We start from the raw sequence: 24,326 nt of genomic DNA, 5'->3' as shown, positions 1-24,326 counted from the left end.
ATGTTCAGAAAACAGAGTTCACTTACCTTTGATTGGATATTTTCATATGACATGTGGTTTACAAGCGAAAAGCAAACTAAAAACACATCCTGTAGAAGTCAAAAGAAATTCTTTTAAAAAGGCAGAAAAATAAATCAGCTCACAAAACTGCACACCTACTGTTTAAAAAAATCTTTATTGCTGTTATTATACTAACATATGTACAATTCAATTAACTAGCATCATGCCTTTTCACATAACATACAGGATGGGATTAAGAAAGGGCCACCACCACTTGTTAGCTCTAACACAGGCTGACAAAAACACTACCGGTAGCCCTTTCTGATTCACAGACAGGTTCACAGCACAGAATCACCATGTTAACATTACGTGGTGGGTGGGTGGAGGGTTATGCTAATTAACCCTGTGCTTTCCACTGGAAATATCACAGCTTACGGTAGATACACAGTTGAGAGATTCAGAGAATTGCTCAGCTGCGTAAATTAGCATGGACAGCTGTGTTAGTAAATGTGGCAGAAATGTTATGCTCCCTCACTGTAGACAAGGGGAAGACTATTACAGGGTTATAAATGACCTCAGGTGTGTTTGTGTGTGTTTGTGTGTGTGTGTGTGTGTGTGTGTGTGTGTGTGTGTGTGTGTGTGTGTGTGTGTGTGTGTGTGTGTGTGTCTGTGTGAGCATGTGCACGCATGGGTTAATGTGCGATGGCCTGGGTTGTCACAGTGGGGGTGCTAGTCAGGAGACAGATGAGTAAGGGTGTGTGTGTCTGTATGGATCAGTATGTCTGTGAGTGCAACTGAGTGTGTAGGGGAAAATGTTGGGTGGATGATTCCGTGTGTGTGTGTGTGTGTGTATGTTTGTTTATGTCTGGGTCTACTTTGATTCACTGAAAATTTTTGTTTTATAAAACAAAATTAAGATCTCAAGGTGGAGCCACCTGTCTTCTTTAGCACCTCTTTAAAAAACATCTTGACATGGGAATGCACTGAAAGAGAGGGATCCATGGGCAGCAAAGCGGTTCTCTGAATTGTCTGGCATAGGAAGGTCAAGACTATGAGCTAAAGTTCTTGTGGTACAGTGTTTAATTCCCTCAACCCTCATATGTCTACTGTATGACCTTGAGCGTGTCACTTATCCAGAGAGTGATTGGGGGTAATGGGGATTTGGACTAAACATCTCAATTGTCCCATGCAAACTCAGTAACTATCTAAAAAATGGACCTTAACACATGAGTAAGAAAGGGCACGGGATAATAACTCACACACATACTGGAAAACCAGAGAAATACTAGTCTTAAAATGATTTTCGTTCTTAGTACGACAACAAAATCTTTTCCATCTGATAATATGATTTCCTAGCAGTATTTTCTTGTCTCCTTTAATACCTGCTACACATCCTCACAATAGGTATTAGCACTCTATCATTCCGGCAGTAGTTGAAATTGTTTTAAGCTGGGATGCATCAAATATCCCCTATCTTGTGTAAGTATGTTGTGGTAGTACAGTACCACAAGGAAGCTTGTGGTAATTGTCTCTGACCATTTTCAAAATAAGGGAGTTCCACTCTTGCCTGAACCAGAAGGGAATCACCACAATGACCTTTGGAGAATCTTTCTGAAGCTTCACAATTATCCTGAATAGCAGTGGAAAGGGTGGAAAGACATACAGGAACATTCCCATGCAAGTAACTGAGAATTCATCTGTTTTTCAGGCCTGCTTGCTAGGAGTCTTAGAGAAACATTTTTCTAGTTATTTGCTCTGAATGTAGGCGAACAGATCTACGTGAGATGTCCCCACAGCTGGATCAAATCCTAGATGACCGGATTACATATCCATTTATGGAGTCTTACTTGGCCTGCTCAGCTTGTCTGCCACAATATTTTCTCTGATGGAATGTACAATGCAGATGGAATGTACAATGCCTGTAGAGTGACACTGTGTTAAATTGCTATACAGCAGGCTACTATAGCTAATATGCACAGAGAGTAAGATCTGCAACCACACCTGTTGATGTACCACATCACTATAATGTCTGTAATCACTTGTACAGGTTCTGGGAACCAGAGGTGATTGAGACAGTTGTGTTTATGTGTCTTTATCTTTTTTGCTCCAAATACCTTGCACTTTTACCCCAAAGACAGCTCCCCAAGCAATTATGAGGCATATGTTCTTCTAGATTATATTAGAGCTGGTACAGAGAATGGGAAACCTGGATTCATATAAAACTGGTCTATCCACCAAAGCAGTTCCCTTTTTATAAATCCCAAAACTGGAATTTGAAACATTACAAGGTATTGATGTTGGGAACATACAAATGTTAGATACCAGTGACTTTTTCTAGTGTGGAGTCTGGCTACAGGAATCATGAGAATCATAGATGCCATAATCCGAGCATCATGAGAAATTTCCTTGCTAAAGTCCTGGACTGAGTGAAAAGAATCCAGGAATAGATATCTAGATATAGATCTGCCTTTTTCCTGTGGAAAAAAAGCTTTTTGAATTAAGTATCTAGGAGCCACCTCTGGAATACAATACTGTGGGAAGGTGTCAATCAAGACTTTAGGATGTTCTCCTGGAAACTGAGTCAGTAAAGGAGATCTCTGACCAAAATGAGATACTCCTGACACTGAAAAAATAACCAAATCATCTAAATAAGTAAAAATATGAATATTTTACACTCTGCTACAAACTAACATTGGAAAAGTGCAATCTAAATACAGACAACCTTAAAAAAGTTTGAAATTTGAGGCTATGGGAATATTTTAGTTATTTATTAGTTTATTTGTTTGTCTTTGTTGACCACAAAAGTCCAACTGGGCAAAGCCCATTTTCTGAAGACGACTGGGGAGAAACACTCCAGCAGATATGTTTAAGACACTTATGACAAAACTGACTTTTTTTACAAAGATACATTATATAAGATAGTTCTTAAGACATCTAAACAGCTAATTGTTCTGTAGTGACACTATACAAAGATAAAGATTAAGACACCTAGATACAAACAGCTAATTATTCTGTAGTGATAAAGCAGGCATTTCTTCTGTGCTGACATCATACTTGATGTTAAATTACAAATATAAAACAATTAGTATGCAAACACTTCATGGACAATACATGTGATAAACAGATATTAGATGTGACATATTATACTTAGATACATATTGTTATTAAAGTATAGATGCTGGGAATAAATAAAACTGAGGTAGTGTGTTGGTAAACAGATGATAATTAAAGCTAGAAAAGGGAAAGAGGCATTGTATAAGTCATGAATCAAGGACTGTGAAGGTAAGAATATTACAGTAAATAAAACTTGGTTATAAGAGTGGTGGGGATTATTTGAATGGATAAAGTGGGAAGGTCAGAAAGAAACTAAAATGTAAACTGAGGATTCATAGGTTCATAGGTGTGTACTAGGCTAATGGCCCTGGAGCCTTCACAAGCCTAGCCCAAAAAAACTGCCCTGGTGCCATGCCACCCAATGTTAGTTCAAAGTGCCTCTATCCAGTAGGGCAACTGGAGTGATCCCTGGGGTAAACTTTCTGTTATCCATCCATTCATTGAGATTCCTCTTGAACACGGCCAGCGAGGTACTCTGCTTGACATGAATGGGAAGCTTATTCCAGCGTATGGGCAGTCTTTGGGTGATGAACCTGTCCCACCAGCATGTTCTGTTGATTGTGGTAATGAGGTTGTGATCTCTGGAGCGTGTGGCGTGGGGGGATTGGAACTTCTTTAGGTGTAGCATTTCAAGTAGGGCTAGGTTGGACATGGCTTTGTAAGTCAAGCAGAGATCACCTCTAAGTTTCTTCAGTCTATCCATGGAGGATATGTGTTTAAGACCTAGGATCCTTTTTGTGAGGTACTTTTCTGGCCTTCCCAGCTGTTGTAGGTGTCTAGTCAGGTACATGCCAAATGGGGCATTATATTCGATGACTAGTCTAATGAGGGATGAGTAGAGAGGGATGACGACCTCTTTCTTCCTGGATGCGAAACCTTTGGTTATAAGATGTGCCACGTAGGACTTTCTGACCACAGTGACAATGTGGTGGTCGAAGGTGAGGTTGCTGTCGACCTGGGTGCACAGGTCTCTTATGGCCCATCCAGTGTTCAGTGGGCTCCCATCGATGTGGTAATTAGTGAAAACTCAGTTTTTTTCAAAGGGAATGATAATGTATTTTTTGACATTAAGCTTAAGGCCATGGTTCCGACACCAGTCACTGGTCTCAGTGAGGCCTTTTTGTAGGATGTCTGCATCACTTGCGGAGTTGACAATGACTCCTAGCTTGCAGTCATCAGTGAACTCGGTCAGCCAGAGTCCCTCTGTGTTGGCCTGGACATCAAAGAAGTAGATGCCAAACAGGAGAGGGCCCAGGACCGAGCCCTGTGGGACTCCATTCGTGACTGGTCGACAGTCTGACTTGGAATCTGCAACTTTCACTCTGTGGGTCCTGTCTGTAAGCCAATTTGCAACCCACCTAGTGATACAAGGATTGATGCCTAGTTTGGTGACTTTATCAATGATATCCGAGTGGGGAATGGTATCAAAGGCCTTGGCCAGGTCGAGGAAGGCTGTATGCACTGCCTTACCCTCATCCACAGCCTTGGTGACTGCCTTGAAGAAGTCAACCAGATTCAGCAGGCAGGAGCTCCCCTTGACAAAGCCAAACTGTGTGGGGTCAAGAGTTTGGAGACTGCCTATATCTTTATTAAGCAGGTCCATGATGATGCAGTCCATAGCTTTGCATACCAGACTCATCAGGCTAATGGGGCGATAGTTCCCCGTGTCTGAAGTCGCTCCCCCTTTATGAAGAGGGATGACTGTAGCAGAGCGCCATTCGTTAGGGACAAAGCCTGAGGTAAGGCTGTGATTGAACAGGGCACCATGTGGTGCCAGTTCGTTTTGTAGCTCATGTAGAACGCAGCCAGGGATATTATCAGGTCCCATGGATGCTATATTCTTGGCTTTGGACAATGCAGCTTTTACCTGTGACGCAGAAATGTTGGGTACTAGGCTTTCTTCTGGTATTGTGATAGAGCCTTGGTGGGGGGGGGTAAAGTTGGCACTGAATCTGTCTTTGGCTATATCTGTTGGCTCAGTACAGGAGGTACCATTGTGCAATAACTCAGAGCAAATCTGGGCATTGCCTTGGAGGTTCTTGATATAGCTATAGAAGGCTTTGTGGTTGTTTTTGGTGTCAGCCGCAATTCTGCCTTCATAGCTGGCCTTAGAGGGTTTGATAAGGGATCTCAAATTTTTGTTGAGGCTGATAAGGGAGTTTTTCCAGTCTTGTGATTTTGTTTTTTTCTGCAACAGTTTCTTCCTTCTGTTGTAGAGTTTATTGATGGCTGGGGACCACCAGATTGGCTTCATTTTTTTGGAGGACAGCATCTTGGTTCTATATGGTACGGCAAGTTCCATGCATTTGTGTACGTGCTTGTACAGTGCATTGGTGTATGATTCGGCAGTCATGCTGCTATTTTCCATTGGCATGGGTGCCGAGAAGTTAGCCACCTCTGTTTTTAGGAGCCCAAAGTCAGCTTTGGAGAAGTTTTTCAGGGTGGTCACCTTTGCGGGGAGTGTAGGTGAGATGGAGATTTCCATGGTGATTAGTTTGTGGTCGGATTTAACTAGAGAGGAATTGACTAAAGGTGTGGAGTAACGGTCTCCATCTTGGTGATAACCAGGTTGAGGATGTTGCTTCCTCTGGTCGGGATCAGAATGAGCTGGTCCAGGGCACTGGAAGTGATGAATTCCAGGAAGCATTGGGTCTGTACATTGGTACTTGAATAGTTTTCCCAGTTGATGGAAGGGTAGGTAGTTGAAGTCACCCAATATGTGAGTATTGGGCTGGACCTTGATAGATTCCAGGGTGCTTAGGAATGTGGAATGAGAGTCTAGGGACATGACTGAGGTTCTGTAGCAGACTATGACTTGTATTGCCGTCTTACCAAGTGTTATTTGTACCTGAAGTATCTCAGATGCATTATGCTGGGCTACTAGTCTAGAGGTGTGCATACACTTTATGATTATGAAGACACCACCGCCTTTGGAGCTTCTGGCTGTATTCTAGTGCCGAAAGATATGGAATGAGTTGTAGCCTGGGAGTGCAGGGGTGCTTTCTGCCTCTTTAAACCAAAAGGCACTATAGGGGTGGCAACAGTCTTAGCCAGTAGCCAGACTCCCAGGGGTGACAGATGCAGGCCATCTCTGGCAAAGCATCGAGGTCTGTCGATCATGTTGTCCCAGGCAGACAAATACTGGATCCCTTTAGAATGACACCAGAAACTTAGCCAATTGTTAAAGTCAATAACTTTTTGCTCATACTGTGGTATCATTCTGGGTGATGGTAGAATACTGTTCAGGGCTAGGGTAATACCTGTCTGGGCCACATAACCCAAGAGTACCATCATATCTCTTTTCATGTAGTCCAGGGAGGTACATCTCAGGTCATTCACACCCACATGGACAATGACTGAGTCATATTTGCACTTGTTGTGGACTGACCTGAGTACATGTGTTATGTTCTGGGTCCTGGCACCTGATGAACACCTTCTCCTTGCTTAACCTAGTGAGTGGGACATCAGTGTGCCTCAGAACTTGAGTCTCCTATGATTAGTACATTGGAAAAAGTGTTTTGCCTTAAGGGCTTAGGTTGAGGTTCACACTGTGGTGGTCAGCTATGTGTTCTGTGGTTGGTGTTGTGTTGTGGTAGTTGAGTGCGTTTCTGTCTATGGGTCTCTGTTGTTTGGGTAAATTTTTATTGAGAGTCTCATGAAGGTGGGTGTATAGTTTATGTTTCTATGTGTGAGTTGTGATGGTTGGTGTTTTGGAGGGCTGTATGTTCCATGTAGTAAGTTGCAAGTGTTGACCTTTTCCTCTTGACCACCTAGTCCGTTCTTGGCTGGAGAGAGCACTGCTTCCAGTTTGGTGATATAAGTGCATCTCTCACATGTAAGAGTGTTGGGGGGTAAGAGGAGGATTAAGACAGGAAGGTAACTGAGGAATGGTAAAAAGGTTTGCTTTGTACAGGGAGACAGAAATTATAAAGGGATAGGGGTTATGAGTTGACAAAGCAAAATGGAGTTACCCATGTATGACGATAAGCATCCTTTAAATTTACAACTGCCTAAAAACTGAAAGGTGGAATAAGTGGTAACAAGTTGTGAAGGGGTAGCATTTTAAATTCTGTGATTTTTCAGAAACTTAATTGAGAATGGAAAAATCTAGAATTGGTCTCCAAGAGGTTTCTTTCTTTGGAACCAGAAACATTCTTAAATAAAAATCTTTCCCTGCCACAGAAAGCGAAAGAGGTTCTATTAACCCCTGATTCAGCAGATGCTGAATGACAAAAGGGAAAAAGAAAGTTTAATCTGATGGATGGGGTGAAATCCCCTGAAAAGAAAGAAGGGACTCCCACTGCCACCTGCACCCCTGATGGGTCACTCTCCGAACACATTTATCTAAAATTATCTGTTACAAAAGAGAGAAACAGAAAGCCAAATTTTGGAGATGACAAAGGAAGGGGAGTTTTGCAATTTGTAGACAATCACTCAGACTAATTGGACTGTCTTAGTTTCTGGAAGGCCCCCTATCTTTTTGGAACCTCCTTGCCATTGTTTTTTGAAAATCTGCTTACCAAACATTTGTTGTGTTTGCTTATTTTGCTTTTTATAAAAAAAAAAAGATCCTGAGTTAGGGATGAAACCTTTAACAAACTTGTAGAAGGAAGGTTGAAAAACCTGAGTAACCTACTGAATCAGTTTCCTGCTCTCATTAGACTTCCCCACCAAGGAGGGACTTTAACATTTCAGCTTTATTATCCCCAGCCAAATTTTGAGAACATAACCATGCAAATCTCATAACAGACCCAGTAGCTGCTTCTCAGGGAGAGTCATCAGCAGAGTCATAAGCACACTTCAAAGAATATTTGGTTTCTTGAGAACCAGCATCAATAAGATAATTTAGAGAAGATTTCCATTCAGAACAAGGAAAAGTGGCAATAATGTCCCATATTTTCAAAAGAAGCAAACAAAACTTTAACATGGGAGCTTAACAATTCAGAATCCTAAAAATAAGAGTGTCAGAGGACTGCACACTTTTCCCAAATCTATCAAAATCTTCCCCATCCTTGTCAGTGGAGAGGGATTAGCATTTGCTAAATGTTTAGCTACAGAAGGATTTGCCAAGGAAATCACTGCAGGTTCAGATCTGGGATTCAAAAATAAGAATTTATAATATTGCAGAACTTTATACAATCTACCTGCCTTCATAAATTCTGCAGGCTGCAATAAAAACATTCTCCGAAGCTGGAAAAAACAGAGGAGGAGGAGCAGATTAAGTAAATTCCATTTGTATAAACTGTTACATTAATAAAATTTTTCAAAGAATATGGAATGTCACTATTTTCTCATTGAAACAGCTGTTTTATCTTAGGTATGGTTTCAGAAAAAAGTTAAGTTCTTCCATGGAAAAATCAGCAGAAATACTCTCCTAAGAATCAGAATCAGTTGCCTGTGGATAAAAAACAGAAGCTGTTCCCTCACAATCAATTCAGTCATCACTCCGGGAACCTCAGAAACTGAAGAATTCTTATTTCTCTCACCAGAAAATCCAGAATGAGAAGGATCAAGAGCCTGAACTAAGCTCTGATTTAACCCCAATACATCTTCCCTGTCTTAAAGTAACAGAGAAAGAAGAAGAGAAACACTTAATTTTCTGCTTCTTTTTTTAAAGGAATCTCCACGGAAGTAGAATGACTCCTACCAGGGACACCACCCCAGAGAACAGCCATTCCTGTCTAGCTAGGCAGAAAAACGTTCCTTGTTCTTTCCTCCGAGACTGAAGAAAATGGTTCTCCCATGCTCAATAAGGACACTCCAACAGCTACAGAAGACATGTCTAACCCCCAGTCCATGGTGGCTGACGGGGCTACACCACAGTAAACCAAGGAAGAAGAATAGTGATCTGAGGAACCAGAAATGGTCACTGCAGGGCCATCCATCGGTGGGTGAAGTAAGGTAGCAGCCTGCTGAAGAATCAAAGCAGTCTGGAAATTTTCATCTTTCTGTGAGTGGAGGAAGTAAGAACCGAGGAACCTGTAAGCCATTGCAAGGTAAAAACAAAAAGGGTGCCTGAATCCTGAATAATAATAACAATAAAATTAAGTATATTCACTGGGAAAAAAACACCATGACACGCACAATACATACTTGTCTTGGCAATGGAGAAAATAGCCAACCATTGACCATCGAAAGCCCACAAGAGGAGTGATCTTTGGCAGCATGAAAGCCCTGAAGGGCTTGGCACCCAATCTGATGGTTTACTCCAACCTTGCTCAAGCTGTCAACAGTCTGGGTCAGTGGAAGGTGCCCTTAAGCTTTGGAAGCTGGCTAGCTGTAACATCCTACGCAGGATATATAACCCATATAGCTAAGACTACTGTAGCAATAATCTAAATATGAACATCAAAAGGTTAATATAATCGGAAAGCCAATAGCATATGGTGACCTTGTACAGTTTCTGTCCTGCTCTGCTTACAGCAGTGGAGACCAAAAAAAATCACCCTTCTAATTTATTTAGTCCTGTCAAGATAAAACTTTACTTCACAGCATACATTCCAGACAGTACAACAAATATTCCCCTTTATTAGAGTACTGTAGAAAAATATTATTAGTTTAATTGTCTGGATGAGGTTAATAATTTTGATTAATTTGGACATGAAAGTAGAGTTAGTGCATAAACACAAATGTGATGTATATGCAACATAATATAGAAACATTTAGAAGAAAGGGTATGAAGTTCTGAAACCCTTTCGGATAACACAGCTGCTACTAGAAAACGAATCTTCCAAGAAAATGATTTAAGATCAGCTTTGGCAGCTAGCTCAGAGGAAGGTAGTTTGATAGTTTCTCTAGTATGAAATTCAGATCCCAATGATGAAAAGGTTGTCTGAGAAGGAATGCATATTAAGTCATTAGAAACTTTTAACAAGCAAGGAAGAATGAAGACCCTGGTGAAAGCGAGAAACAGATGAGACAAAAACTGCAGGACTGCCTTGACTGGGGCAGAAAAAGGGATCAAAAATATTGGCTAGTGACTCATACTGAAACCTTTGCCCATTAACTTTTGTAAACTTTATTGACAGAAGGCCTTTGAGATGCTATGGCCCACCCTGAGTGGGTATGTATGTTCCCTAGCAATCACTGAAATTAAAGAAACCATGTGACTTGTATGAAGAACTGTAAGTCCAGGTGATTCTTGCCGGAAGGACTGGACAAGAGACCCTCTACAAGATGAGGCAACAGCAGGGAAAATCATACCCTCCTGGGTAAGGGGCTATGACAGTATGCCTTGCACTGTTTGCTTTTCTATAGAAAAGTCATCATAAGTGGAAATGAGGCCACTGCTGAACTATAACATCCTGAAAATTCTGCCCCTGTGGGGGAAATGAGGCATTTAGCACTAGTCAGGGATGCAAAGAGGTTAAAGCAAGTATTTTCCCATTTTCCCAGTAGTGAAGGTAGCATCTAAATTTTCTGACTGAGGGACCACTTGTGAGCCATCAGTAAAAAATGTCCAAGCTTTCTGAGTAGGGAGTGGGCTTGACAAGGAGTAAGTACTGTTGTCAAAAAATAATAAGTTGACATAACCTATTACCATACCCTCTTGACAGTAAAGAGAAGAGTCTCCCCACTTGTTAAACTACCAGACCACTGCTATGTCATCACAGTGGATGGTTCCTGAAGCCTTGGGGAGGAGGTACTGTCTAGTCTACAATGTAAGGAGAAGAGTGCTCCTTTCCTGAACAATGATATTCTGACTTAGTCCCTTTGATTGTCTTCCCTGAACAATGACCAGAGGCACCACCCAATGGCAGAAATATTCATGGTGATTGTCACCACAGGGAGATGGGAATGAAGGGACTACTCTGAGACAGAATGACTGGAAAAAGCCACCACAACAGATGTCAAACCCATGAAATGTGTATGGGATGGGACAGTGGGTCAGTGAAACCACTGAACCTTTAGTGTCCACTATTAACCCCTCATTTACCATTTGGCAAAGTAGAACAGGAAAAATGTCATTGCTATGAGATCCAGGACTTTGACAGAGGAAGCAATCATCACTGTAGGAGTAGTTAAGAGATAATTCACTATGTCTGGTGGAAGTCTGTCACTACGTCTCTTTCTGTCTACGTGGCAAATGATAAAAAATTGTGCTTGCAGTGGCTACAGCTGTAACTTTTATATAATGGCTGAAAGAGAATGAAGAACTCATGACAATGTCCAAATAAAACTTTTACTCTAACCTAAAATATAATTAGCACCTGTAATGTACAGTATTCATCAATACTCCCATGATTGGAAAAGCTGAAGTAAATAGCCCCTTGCCTCTATCAGTGAGTCCACTGTCAAGGCTGCTAGGAGCTATCTTTACATTCAGGAAGGCATCCTGAAGGTTCAGAAAGCATATACAGTCAAGACTGCAATGTGAATATCTAGAATCTCATTTTTTTTTTCAAAACACATTTAGGCTGCTTAGGGTATGATGGGCCTGAAGTCAGCTGTTATCCTGAGAAATAAAAAAGAATCTTGAATAGATTTCAGACCCTCTCTGGTCTGGTGGGATCTCTTAGATGGCTTTTTTTAGAAGTCTCTGTACCTCCAATCTAGTTAGTCTTACCTAGATGGGGTTAAGACATCTGGAAGAGGCCTGGAGGCAGACCTTGGAGGAGGTATGAATGTTATGTTGTGACCTCCGAATGTCAGCTCCCTGATCCACTTATACTATGTTAAAGTCTTCCCTGCAGGAAGACTCAGCCCCACAGCTATACCTAAAACAGGACAGTTGAGCAAATCCTTAGGAATTTTGCAGCTGACCCCCATAAGGACAGCAAAATCATTGTTTCTGTGGACAACATTTACCTCTGGGACAGGATCCATTCTGGAAATCTCCACTGCCACTCTGGTTTCTATCAGTATGGTGATCAAATGGGAGTTGTTGACCTTTTTTGAACCGCAAGTGTTGTGCATGCTATTGTGGAGTAGAAAACTTTACTCCAATAGCAGTAAGAGTCTTCCCTTCCTGCTCACGCTCTAGCAGATGTGCTTTCAGTTGTAGTCCATCATAAAGAACACTGGTGAAGAATGTCTTGAAGTGGTCTGCAAAATTACACTTCCTCATCCAGGAATGATACTGAATGGCAATTCCTGACCTGCACCAGATGTGACATCAAATGGCAATGTCTGACTCAGCTACATGGGCTGCTCCAGTTACTATGTTATGCAGCTGTCATACAGAGAGATTGCTGACATTAGCTAGGTTTGCCACCTGGGATTTTAAATAGTATTGTTGTTTCCCATGAGGCAATGTTTTCAGCCAAACTCATGTTATACCTGCTGGCTTGTCTGTGGAAGCATTGTGGGGTGAAGCACCCATAGACCACCCCTACCACCCCCAGATTAATGGTCTGATGGAGAGGTTAAACCCTACACTAAAGACCATGCTACGGGCATTTGCAGACCAGATCAAAAAGAAGTGGGACAAATATCTGCCCCATCTGTTACTTGCTTACAGACAGCTGCTCCAGAAATCGACAGGTTTTTCACCCTTTGAGTTGCTGTATGTGCATAGGGTGAGGGGACCTCTCGATCAGATTCGTGATGAGTGGGACGGTGAGTGTGAATCTCACAACAAGTCTGTTGTGGCATATGTCCTAAACCTCACGACAAACCTCAGAGAATCCATGGGCTTGGCCCAGAAGAACCTGGCAAAAGCCTAACAACAGAAAAAGGACTGGTATGACAGGAATGCTCAAGCTAGAGAGCATGCTGTGGGGAGCAGGTTATGGTTCTCATTCCTGTCAAGACACAACAAGCTGCAGGCAGCTTGGGAAGGGCCCTTCAAAGAGGTAAGGAAGGTCAGCTATGTTAACTACATGGTACAATTGCTAGGCAGGAGGCAGGGGCACAAACTGTACCATGTTAACATGATTAAAACCTTACCATGATAGGGAGACCCTTGTGCTAAGTATTTGCAGGAGAAGGCAGGAGGAGTCTGAAGTTACCATGGTGGAGCCTAGGATTGCAGGCATATGATATGACAGGACAGCACTGTACTGGCGCAGCAATGCCAAGGCAGCTGGAATCTAAAGACAAGGAATGGGGTAATGTATTCCCAGACAGGCTCATCCATTTCAAGCAATGTTTTTCAAGGGTCACTTGAGAAACTAGCTTGAGTCTTCGAGGGGGGAAGAAGTGTGACAAAAGGAGATACTGTCAGCCCAGCTATCTGGAATTTTGTAAATAACTGTATGTCACTGGTGAATATCGGAATGATTTGTGCAAGATGCTTGTGTTACAACTGTTATGTGTATATCATACGGTATATCAAACTGCTTGAAGGTATTTTCAAAGTGCTTGAAATGTATCCACAGTGTGCCCTAATAGAATAGAACAGAAATGTACATGCACTACTGTAGCTGTTTAAATGTATATATTTTCAAAGTGGAAACTGGAACATAGGAGGTTAACTTCAGTGCAGCAAAACTTCAGAAAAATAGCTGAAATTAAATTACGGCAGTAAGAGACAGGATGTCTAAACTAGGGAGCTCTCTGTGCTGTCTTTACGGAGAAATAATTACTAGGCTTGAGATGTGGAGGAATGTAATTGTTTTATGACTTCCAGCATCTGCCAAAGATCTGAGGTATATGTATTTTCACAGGCAGATGTTAAATACTGCTAGCTTCCAGCAGTGGGGCTTTCATCTGGGACACAGTCAGATGAAAAGAAATAATGTCATTCTGCAAGCTGTCTCAGCAGTAATATTTGAGATATTAATTTAAAAAATATCTTAGAGAGACACAGCATTCTATATTCTGTCTTGCACCTGACCAGAAACATTTACCACATCTGCTTTGCTCTTAAGTAAGTTAACTAGGATATAGCAATTCTTTTAGATTCAGTCAGGAATATAGTGAAGCATAGCTTAGATGTTATACTGTCCTTCAGTGTTGTTTTAAATATTTCTTGTGGTTTTGAACTCTGATGTCATTGTGAATATATACCAAGTACTGTCCTTGTTCTTTTATTATTAAATATATTTAAACATTTCATTGTGGCTGATCTTTGTATGAGATATTTAAGTTCTGACAGTACTTGCATATTTCTTTGGTGACACTGTGTAAGCCACTCCTAATAGCCTTGCTCTTGGTCAAACTACCATTTGTATTAATAGTAACATTACACAGTAAGATTGGACACCCTTTGTTGAGGACCTTAAAGTAGCTGATAAGGAGTTGGCTGGAGGCAGTGATAACTACCTTATAGTCTGGGCAAAAGGGGGCATAGCTAGTAAACCTGTGCCAGCCTTTCCCAGGTGTGTGTGTGTGTGTGTGTGTGTGTGTGTGTGTGTGTGTGTGTGTGTGTGTGTGTATGTGTGTGTCAGCTACTTGGACAGGGACATGATGAAGCACTGGTTGGATGGATGCTGGAGGTCTTGGCTTGGCCACTCAGCTGAGATCTCAACTCTATAGCTGTGCTAGTGGGGATCCTTACTGGGGATCTAGAGAAAGACAGAGAAACCAGCCCCAGACTGACTGTGGTCTATGTGTGCTCTTAAGGAAAATTGCACTTGATGCAGAGAGCTGCATCTGGAAATACTGTGTGTGTACTTGTCATCCTTTCAGGCGATGCCCCCCACTGCTGCCAGTGATGAGGACTGAGGCTCCTTGATTACTGGTCCAGTGGTGGGGCGTCACATGAGTGATAAAGATATGGGCATTATACCAAGTGACAGCAGCACAAATATCATCAATTATAGTCCTCGACAAGAAAGCAGAAAAAGCAGATGCAGTTTTGTTGAATGTCCCTTAGGCAGTTTTAGTAAAGTCAAGGCTTTGTCCATGTAAACTTGGGAAATGCAACTAATTAACCACTTTGCTGAGGTAACTTTTGATACAGCCTGACTCAAGTTGGCTTTAGAAAAGAATTAAAACAATTTCTCTGACTTCCTGAAAGGTTTACTTCTCTGACGGCAAAACCACAATTTTATATGTGCATCTAATAAATAATATTGGTGAAATTAGGGAAGAAGACTGGTAAATTAATAGTTTGATTGAGTGGTGACTCTGACACCACCTTAGGTACAAAGGAGGGATTGGTGTGTAATAAAACTCTATCTCTGTGGAAAATAATATATGGAGATTGACAAGACAAAGCTTGGGATTCAGACACTATTCTGGCTAAGGTAATGGCCACCAGAAAAAAAATTTCTTCCATGTAAAAACTTTAAATCCACTTTGGCTGCAGGTTTAAATGGAGAATGAGTTAATGCTTGCAGCAGTACAGTAAGATCCAAGGAGTGGGATCTTTCATAGGTGGTCAGAGAAGGAAAGTACCTTTGAGAAATGCTTTACACAACTTTAGAGGACAGAGAGGAGTGTGGAAAGTGGATATCACAGCTAATTGTACTTTGATCATGGAGTAACCGGCTCCATCATGAACAGTGAAGCAAGGAAGTCTAATGCAGCTGACACCTGACATGAGGGCTGAAAAAGTCTCTTAGAAACTCAACGAAACTCCTTTTCCATTTACTATTACAGACTGTTCTTGTTGACACTTTGAGAAGATGTAAGAATATGTACTACTTGGGAGGAAAGCCTGGACTGCATAGCCAAAACTGAAAGTAGAGAAACCATGCAGTCAAGTTAAGGGTTCAAATGTCCAGATATGGCATTCCAGATGGATATGACAGAAGTTCTGCATGAGGCTCCAGCACCCATGAAGGAAGTGACAAGTGAAGCCAGAGAAAGGGAAATCAAAGCTGCCAAGGCCAGAAAGGGGCAATGAGGATGACCTTGCTCTTCCACTGTGATGCTTTCTATAGGAATTTCAGGATTAATGGCGTGGGTGGATATGCATAAAGAAGACTGGGGGCCAATCATGGATCAAGGAGTCTCTCAGGAACTCCTCCCTGGAAGGATCAGGGCAAAGAACTTCCTGTATTTGGAATTGATGGGAGAGGAGAAGAGATTGAAACATGGCTGACCCCACTGACGAAAAATCATTTTACCACTGTTGAACTGAGAGACCACTCAGAAGGTAGCAGGATAATCCTGCTCAACCTGTCCACTAATATGATGGAGTTCCTTGGTATATGCATTGTGAATAAAAAGTGACCGGAAGAGATCACCCATTGCCATACTCTCATCGTTTCTGGACACATGGGGTAGGACAGCGATCCCCCTTGTTTGTTGATGTACCAGACCACCAAAATACTGTTCACCTGTACAAAAATCACCCCTACATGTAGGACATCCTGAAATGCCTGCAACTCTAGGAGGACTTCAATCATCTCTAAGATATGGATATGAAGTTTGGCCTCCAAAAATAACCATGTGCCTTGAATCGTCTTCGCCATGTAATGCCCCCACCCCATGAGAAAAGCATCCGTGGTCACTGTGGCTTTGGGAAAGAGAGAAACAAAGGGATGGCCCTTGGACACTTCCAAGTACAGAATCCACCAAGTTATATGTTCTCTAGAAATGTCTGTAAAGTGTACTGGAAAGGTCATAAGCTTACGCTTGATGGACCACTGAACATCCACTGTAACTTCCTCATACAGAATCTTGCCAGAAGAACTAATGTGATGAAAGCTGATGTCAACCCCAGAAGTTGTAAGACTACACTGGCTGGAGGGGATTGAAGATAGAGTAGTTGTAAGGCCTGATTCTGTAACACAGATAACTTGGTCTGTGGTAGTTTTGCTATTTGAGTAGTAGTGTCTAACTGTGTGCCTATGAACTCCAGGGCTTGTGCTGGGGAGAGCTGAGATTTGTGGTAATTCACTGTAATCCCTAGTCTGAAAAAGATAACCCCTGGCCTGGAAGATGCCTGGTATGGGTAATAAGGAGCAAGTCAGAGAGGGGGGCAGTCCGAACCCTAGCAGTCTGAGATGAACTGCAACTACTGGCATGCATCTGGTGAATACCTAGGGGGCTGTGGTGAGGCCAAAGGGCAGGGCCCTGAATTGGAAATGACTGGCTCCTAGACAGATATGGAGAAACCTTCTGGATCACCTGTCTATGCTGATGTGATAGAACACATCCTGAAGGTCTTTCGAGCACATCCAGTTGTCCTTCCTCAGGACATGGAGGATGGACTGAACCATGACCATTTGGATCATCAAGTGTTTGACAAACAGATTAAGATAACTTAGGTCCAGGATAGGCCTGAGGTCCCAGTTCATTTTGCTGCTAAAAAGAATCTTAAGTTCCAAATCCCTGCTGGTCTGGTGGGACCTACTGGGTGGTTCTTTTTTGTCAGCAGCTTTTTGATTTCTAGTGCTGTTGCTTTTCTTAGGGAGGGTGGAATGTTAGGATATTTCTTTGTTGCTGTGGGTGGGTAAAGAAAGAGAATATAACAGCCTCTGTTATTTATCATCTGCACTCAGATATCTTTGGTGATGGATGTCTAGGTCTCTATGTGTAGAGATAAGAGACTCTGCCTGTCTCCAGAGTGTAGTAATTGGGCAACCATTCAGGAGCACTGATTAAAGCTTTTCAGTTAAAGGAAATCTAAAGCCTTGATTCTGTGGGCCTCCTCTGCCACAATGGCAGTGTCTACTACTGGAATACCTCTACTTTGCCTTGGGGAAAATACCTCTCCAGAAGAATCTCTGGAAAACCCAGGGGACTTACGGAACTACATTTTCTTACCCCCTTTCTAGTGTCTAGAAAAAGTCCCCTGGGATGATCAAAACCCTGTACACCTAGAGTAGAAAGAGTTTTCCCATTTTTCTTGTTCATGCAGAGTGTGTCCTTTATCTTTGGCCCAAATATGGTGGATACATTAAAGGGAGTACTGACGAAAGGCATCCTGAAAAATTCCACACAATCACACAACCACACCCAGGCATACCTCCATACCATAATGCTTGTGCCTGCAACTGTAGAGACACCCTCCATTGCATTGGGAATCAGTGGAATGGAGGCACTGGAAAAGGAGTACAGCGTGGCCAGCTGCAAATTCATAATTCTTCTGTATTCTGCACACATAGTCCCACAGAGGAACTTGGAAAGTTCATTTATCAAGTCCCTCTCAAACCTCAGCATTTATGTCAGGTAATTCAGTGACCTGACAGCAAAGATCATTAATGCATATACACACTTCCCATATCAGTCCAGAGCCTTAAACTCTTTAACAGAAGGATAGACAGATGAGCTCTCCTATGCAAGTCCTTTTTTAGTGGTTGCTGCTACTACCAAGGTATCCACTGCTGGGACTTTGCTCCAATGAGTGTGGTCTTTAGGAGTGACTAGGTACTCATCAGGTTTCTTGGTAATTGGTTCTGCCACATCCGGTTCCTTCCATGGCCGGTGAGAGATCAAGTAAATCAATCATCTCATCAGCCAGGAAAACCATCACGGAAGTAGCTGAGCAGCATCCAAAAGCCTCAAGGAAAATGGATTCCTCCTGAAAAGGGACTTCAAAAGACCAACTTTCTTTCTGTCTGAAAGGCTCCAGAATTTCCCAAGAGGTGATATCATCATGGGGTCATCTGGTGGAACCCTCCCCTTCATCGAATTCCGTGTCTTCTGTTAAAGACTCCAGGGGTTCAGAGGATGAAGTCTGAAGGGAGCCCTGACTGAGTACTAACTTGAGACTAGTGTGAACCAGCTCCTCTGATGAAATAGAATGAGCAGGCTCAAGACACAGTAAAGACAGCTATGGAGTAGGCAGATCCAAGTGAGCAAGGATGTCTGAACTCCTGATTTGGAGGAGGCTCTCGCTACTGCTTCAAAGGCAGACACCAAAGGAGAAAGTAAAATCACTCTAATAGGAAAGTACAGTTGTGTACACTTACCATAAATGTAGATGTTCGAGTGTATTCACTGTTGCAATCATTACATTTGGGTTATCTGCCTGCAGGTAGCCCTCAGCTGGCCTGAATACTAGAGTCTTGGATTCCTGCGTCAGATGCTGTCTCTTCTTCCATGACGTCAGGTCGTCAGGGGTATAAAACATTTAGCCGATGCCATTACATCAGTTTTTCTTGCCCCAGATGTCAGGTGCCCCCATAATAGGAAGCAATTATATGTTATGTTACACCTCCAACAAAAAGCAAATACACCAGAAAGCTCAAATCTACCAAACAAGAAGGAAAGGTAGAGCCAAAAGAAGTCAGGGGGCTGAAGGGAGGGTAACCAGGACTGCAACAGTGAATACACTAGAACATCTATATTTACAGTAAGTGTACACAACTGTACTATGTTCTTCTTGTTTCACTGTTGCAGTCATTACATTTGGGTAGATTCCAAAGCTAAGGAAGGGAGGAGGAAGTTAGAGAGCATTAGGACCAGCTATTAAGCCCTGCAAAACTGCAGTGGCAAAACCAGCTCTGGATTTAGAAAAAATAGGCATGTGGTAATGCCTGGAGAAGATATGAACAGAGCTCCAGGTAGCAGCTTCTAGGATGTCCCTGGTAGGGACCCCTCTGAGAAAGGCTGTAGAGGTAGATGCAGCCCTGGTATAATGTGATCTTATCCCCTGTGCTGTAGGTTTTCCATGGTGCTTATAGCAGAAATGAATGCAATGGGCTATCCATTTAGAAATGGTTTACTTTGAAATGGCCTTCCCCTCTGCCCCTGCAGCAAAGACAGCTAGCAGCTGTTCAGATTTTTTGAGAGGCTAAGTCCTGTCCAAATAAAATCTAAGTTGACTGCGCACATCCAAACAGTGCAGAATTAGTTCTCCTTTGTTTTGTGGATTAGGGAAAAAGGTAGGCAAATGAATGGACTGATTTAGGGCCACACTAGACACCACCTTGGGCATAAAGGAAGGATTGGTCCTGAGGGAAACCCTGTCTGCATGGAAGATAATGAAGGGCTCCACTGCCATGAGGGCCTGTAATTCAGACACTCTTCTTGCTGAAGTGATGGCTAGAAGGAAGGCTGTTTTCCAAGAAAGGAATTTCAACTCTGCAGTTGCAGCTGGTTCAAATGGAGGGAGAGTGAGCTTTTCAATACAAAGTTAAGGTCCCAGGCTGGAGTAGGGGCTCGCCTGGGGCGTCTTCAATTTTTAGTCCCTCTGAGGAATTGCTTTAACAGGGGGTGAGAGAAGAGGGGTGGTTCAGTATTATAATGTGCTGAAATTGCAGAGGCATGAATTTTAATTGACGAGAAGGATAGGCCCTTGTGGAGCATTTCTGTTAAGTACTGACGAATATGAGGTAAACTGGGCACCGTAGTGCCCATACCCTGTCTGGCTCCAGGAACAGTATCTTTTCCACTTTTCAGCATAGGATTTTAGAGTACTAGGTCTCTTTGCTTCCAGAATGACCTCTAGCACCTACTTACTGAGGCATGGTATTGGAGAGCTCAAGGAATTAGCCAGGATGCAAGGTTCAGGGTTTGAAGCTGAGGGTGCAGAATCTGGCCCGCCTGCTGGGACAGCAGGGAAGGTGTCTGAGGTGGGTGCCATGGATCCAGCAGTATCATGCTGCGCAAGAGGGGGGACCAGTGCTGGCGAGGCCAGTCTGGTGCAATAAGAATTGTCCTTGGTTTGTCCTGTTTCAGCTTTAGCAGAAACTTCGAGAAGAGAGGCAGAGGGGGAAAGGCATAAACCGAGAGGCTTTCCCAGAGAAAAGGACAGGGCATCCACTTTCCAAGCTTGACTGTGGGGAGTCCTTGCCCAGAATTTGTCCAATTGGTAGTTCTGGGGGAGGCAAACAGGTCAATCTCTGGAGTCCCACATTTGTTCCTCAAGAGGTTGAATATTTTTGGTTCCAGTTTCCATTCGTGTGGGTCCATGAGATTTCTGCTTAGATCGTCTGCCAGTGAATTTAGCTTGCCTGGCAGGAATTGAGCTTGTAGGTGCACTTGGTAGCTCAAGGCTGTGTTCCACAGAGCCATGGCTAGTCTGCAAAGAGGGTATGAGTGGGTTCTCCCCTGCTTGTTTATGTACCACATAACTGTGGTGTTGTCTGTCTACCAATAACTGTCCTGGATGGATGTGGTCCTTGAAGGCTGTCAGGGAATTCTGTACAGCTAACATTTCTTTTTGGTTGCTATGCAGGTGCATCTGACTTGGGTTCCATTTGCCCTGAATGCACTGCCCTGCCAAGTGAGCCCCCCATGCATAGTCTGATGCGTCTGTAGTGAGGGTTTGGGCGGCAGGGGGTTGATTGAAAGGGAGCCCCTTGTTGAGGTGACAGGCCTCTGTCCACCAAAGGAACTCTGTCTTTATACAAGGAATGATAGGAAACACTGATTCCAGGTCCTGAGAATGTTGACACCATAGGCGTTTTAGATACCATTGTAGTTTCCTCATATGCAGTCTTGCATATGGAATTAGTAGAATGCAAGAGGCCATGAACTCCAGGGCTTGTAGCATTTTCCTTGCAGATAGCTGGGTCTTTGTGGCCAGTAGTTTGAAGTAGGCTGTCAAATAAACTTGTTTCTCTGGCGTGAGGTAAGCCATCTAGGAAGTTGTGTTCAAGCTTGCTCCCAGGAATACAATCTGTTGGCAGGGTACTATCAGACAATCATCCAGGTATGGGTATATTTGAATATTTCTCTGCCTGCAAAATGCAATGGCTGGAGCTAGACACTTTGTGAATACCCTGGGCACAATAGATAAGCCAAAGGGAAGTGCAGAGAACTGATAGTGCATGGAGCCTGCTCTGAAGCATAGGTATTTCCTGCAAAATTCCCTTATTGGAATGTGCAGGTAAGCTTCCTTTAAGTCTAAGGTTGCCAACCAGGCATCTTTGCCTAGCATAGGAAGCATCTGTTGAAGTGTTAGCATTTTGAATTTTGGGATTACCAAAAAGGTGTTTAGAATACAGAGGTCCAGGACAGGATGCCAGGAGCTGTCTTTTCTGGGAACCAGGGGAAGTCTCGAGTAAAAACCTGGTCCCCTTTCTTCTGCTGGGACATGCTGAATAGCCCTGATACTTAGAAGAAAGAGAACCTGCTGTTGAGCCTCTTCCCACTGATTTGGGAGTAGGTCTAACCAACCGTTTGGGGTTGGTAAGGTGTGGATGTGGAATCTGTACCCTTGGGAAACTATATTTAAAACCCATTTGTCCTGGGTAATGAGTTCACAGTTTTTTGCATGCAGGGCGAGCTTTCCTCCTAAGGGAGTAGGCAGTAGAGCAGGGCTTGGAAGGGTTAAGGTTAAGTCATTGTGACATTTTCCATAAGGGGGTGTCTTACTACTTCCAGCTTTGGAAGTGGTAGCCCTCCACTGCTTAGGCCTGTGTGTAGCCTGAGACTGTAATCTAGGTGGTCTGCTGTTCCTGGGTTTGGACTGAGAAGGCCTGTATGAGACTGGAAAGGACCAATTTTTAGAAGGCCAATGCCTACTAAATCTGGGAGGTTGTACTTGCAGGAAATCTTTAACAGTTTGCATATATATAGCATTTTCCTCCATCTTTTTAAGGGCTTATTCTGCTTTGTTGTCAAACAGGCGGTCTTGGTTTAAGGGAGCATCCAGTAATTTAGCTTTAACATGATCTGGCAAGTTTTGCTCCTTAAGCCACGCATGCCTTCTAAGTACAAAACCAGTGACAACAGCCCTGCAAGATGCTTCTAAAGAATCAAAACCAAATTGCAAAGTATGTTTACCAACTTGTCAGCAGAATGCATTAAATCATGTAATTCTTTATGTTCAGCACAGTCTGGAATCAACATAATTTTCTGTTTAAGTAGCCCCTTAATATGCTGCTGATACTTTAACATATGAAACTGGCAATTTAAAGCCCTAATGGCCAAAGTAGCAGAAGTGTATACCTTCTTACCCCCAATCTGTCCAAGGCCCTGGAATCTCTATCGGGGGGGGGGGGGTTGGCAGCAGTAGCCTTAATGCCCTTTGGTCCCTGGGAAATGGTCTCTGGATCTGCAGTAGGATTCTTGAAGAGGAACTTGTGAGAGTCAGGTGCTCTGCAATACCTGTCAGGTTTTCTGGGAGCTGGAGGTAAAGTGTCTGGGGTCAGGCTATAGTCCAAGAAGGTATCATCTACAATGTCCAGAACAGGAGGTATAGCTAAAGGCCTGTGTTGAGGGAGGAGTAAGAATTCCCTAAGCCTCTTTTTGGAGTCAGAGTAATCCTGGCTATCGCAGCGGAAATGCTCCCTAAGAGTGTGCAATGTTTCACCAAAAGAAAAATCTTCTGGAGGGGAAGCAGAGGGAATGGAATCCTCTGCATCAGAATCCTCATAGGTAGACAAGGGCAAATCCTGGCAATCAGAAGAAACAGAAATTTCAGAATCCTGATCAAAAGAATCAGAAGGAAAATCAGTTCTAGGTCTCTTAGAGGGGAAAGGATGGCTTCCCCTAATTAAAGTAATACGGTCTTTAGCCATTCTAAGCATTTGTTTTTAAGGCATATGGGCCTGACCATGTGGTTTGGACGTCGGTTTTCTAGGCGTTGGTTGAGTTTTAGGCCTGGATGAAGAAGATGGTGTTGGTTTAAACTGCAAATCTGTAGGCCTGAATACACCCTTATAAGCTGGTGCCTGCACAGTGGCTCCGGACCCATCCAAGGTAGAGACATCCGCAGGCTCCATAGACAAAGAAGCATCTTGCGGCATACCAGAGTCCGAATGGGTCTCAGTAGAGGCCTGCGAATCTGAAGTAGTGGGCATCAGGGGCTGCGAAAGCACCTCACTGAGTACCAGCGAACTGGCGACTAGCTTAACGGAAGCAGTTTTGGTCCTATGTGGTCTGTCTCTGTCTTTATCCTTATGGTTTTTCGGAATATTGGTAGTCGGATGGCTAAACTGAGTACCAAAATAACTTGCTGTGAAAATAGACCGACGACGAATAGTTCGGGGGTTGAATAAGGCACAAAACTGACAGCGAGGGACGTCATGGTCTGGGCCTAAGCAAGGAATGCAGTACGAATGAAAATTAAAATCTTTATGAGGTATTTGATTTCCACAGGTAAGACAATTGTTAACTTTTACTGGCATCGGTTAAGAGCAAGAAAAAGGATCCCCAATGGGGTACTTAGCTTTTATCGAAGACTTCGGTTCTGAAACTCGAAAACAAAAATTTCAGGAGTCGGCCGATCGGCACTTGCGAACTGCTTCTGCTTTGGGCACCGCACGGCAAGAAAAGCTGATGTAATGGTGTCGTCTGCATGTTTTATACTCCTGACGACCTGACGTCATGGAAGAAGAGACAGCATCCGATGCAGGAATCCAAGACTCTGGTATTCAGGCCAGCTGAGGGCTACCTGCAGGCAGATAACCCAAATGTAATGACTGCAACAGTGAAACGCAAAGAATATCTAAAGCTACAGTACCAGGGTAAGCAAGAGTATC

General features: G+C 43.0%; 1 protein-coding gene across 1 annotated transcript in view; it reads right to left on the bottom strand.

The window, feature by feature from the left end:
* LOC122816662 (ras-related C3 botulinum toxin substrate 1-like) overlaps nt 1-24,326 on the bottom strand; it is a 581,445-nt gene that overhangs the window by 344,794 nt on the left and 212,325 nt on the right. The window contains exon 4 of the mRNA XM_044089614.1: nt 27-89. Coding sequence (XP_043945549.1) covers nt 27-89 — 63 coding nt within the window. The remainder of the gene's footprint in view (nt 1-26; nt 90-24,326) is intronic.

This window comes from Protopterus annectens, chromosome 12.part0 (assembly GCF_019279795.1).
Source record: "Protopterus annectens isolate FY-2018-M chromosome 12.part0, PAN1.0, whole genome shotgun sequence".
Lineage (NCBI taxonomy): Eukaryota > Metazoa > Chordata > Ceratodontiformes > Protopteridae > Protopterus > Protopterus annectens.
This window is presented reverse-complemented; position numbering and strand designations above follow the sequence as displayed.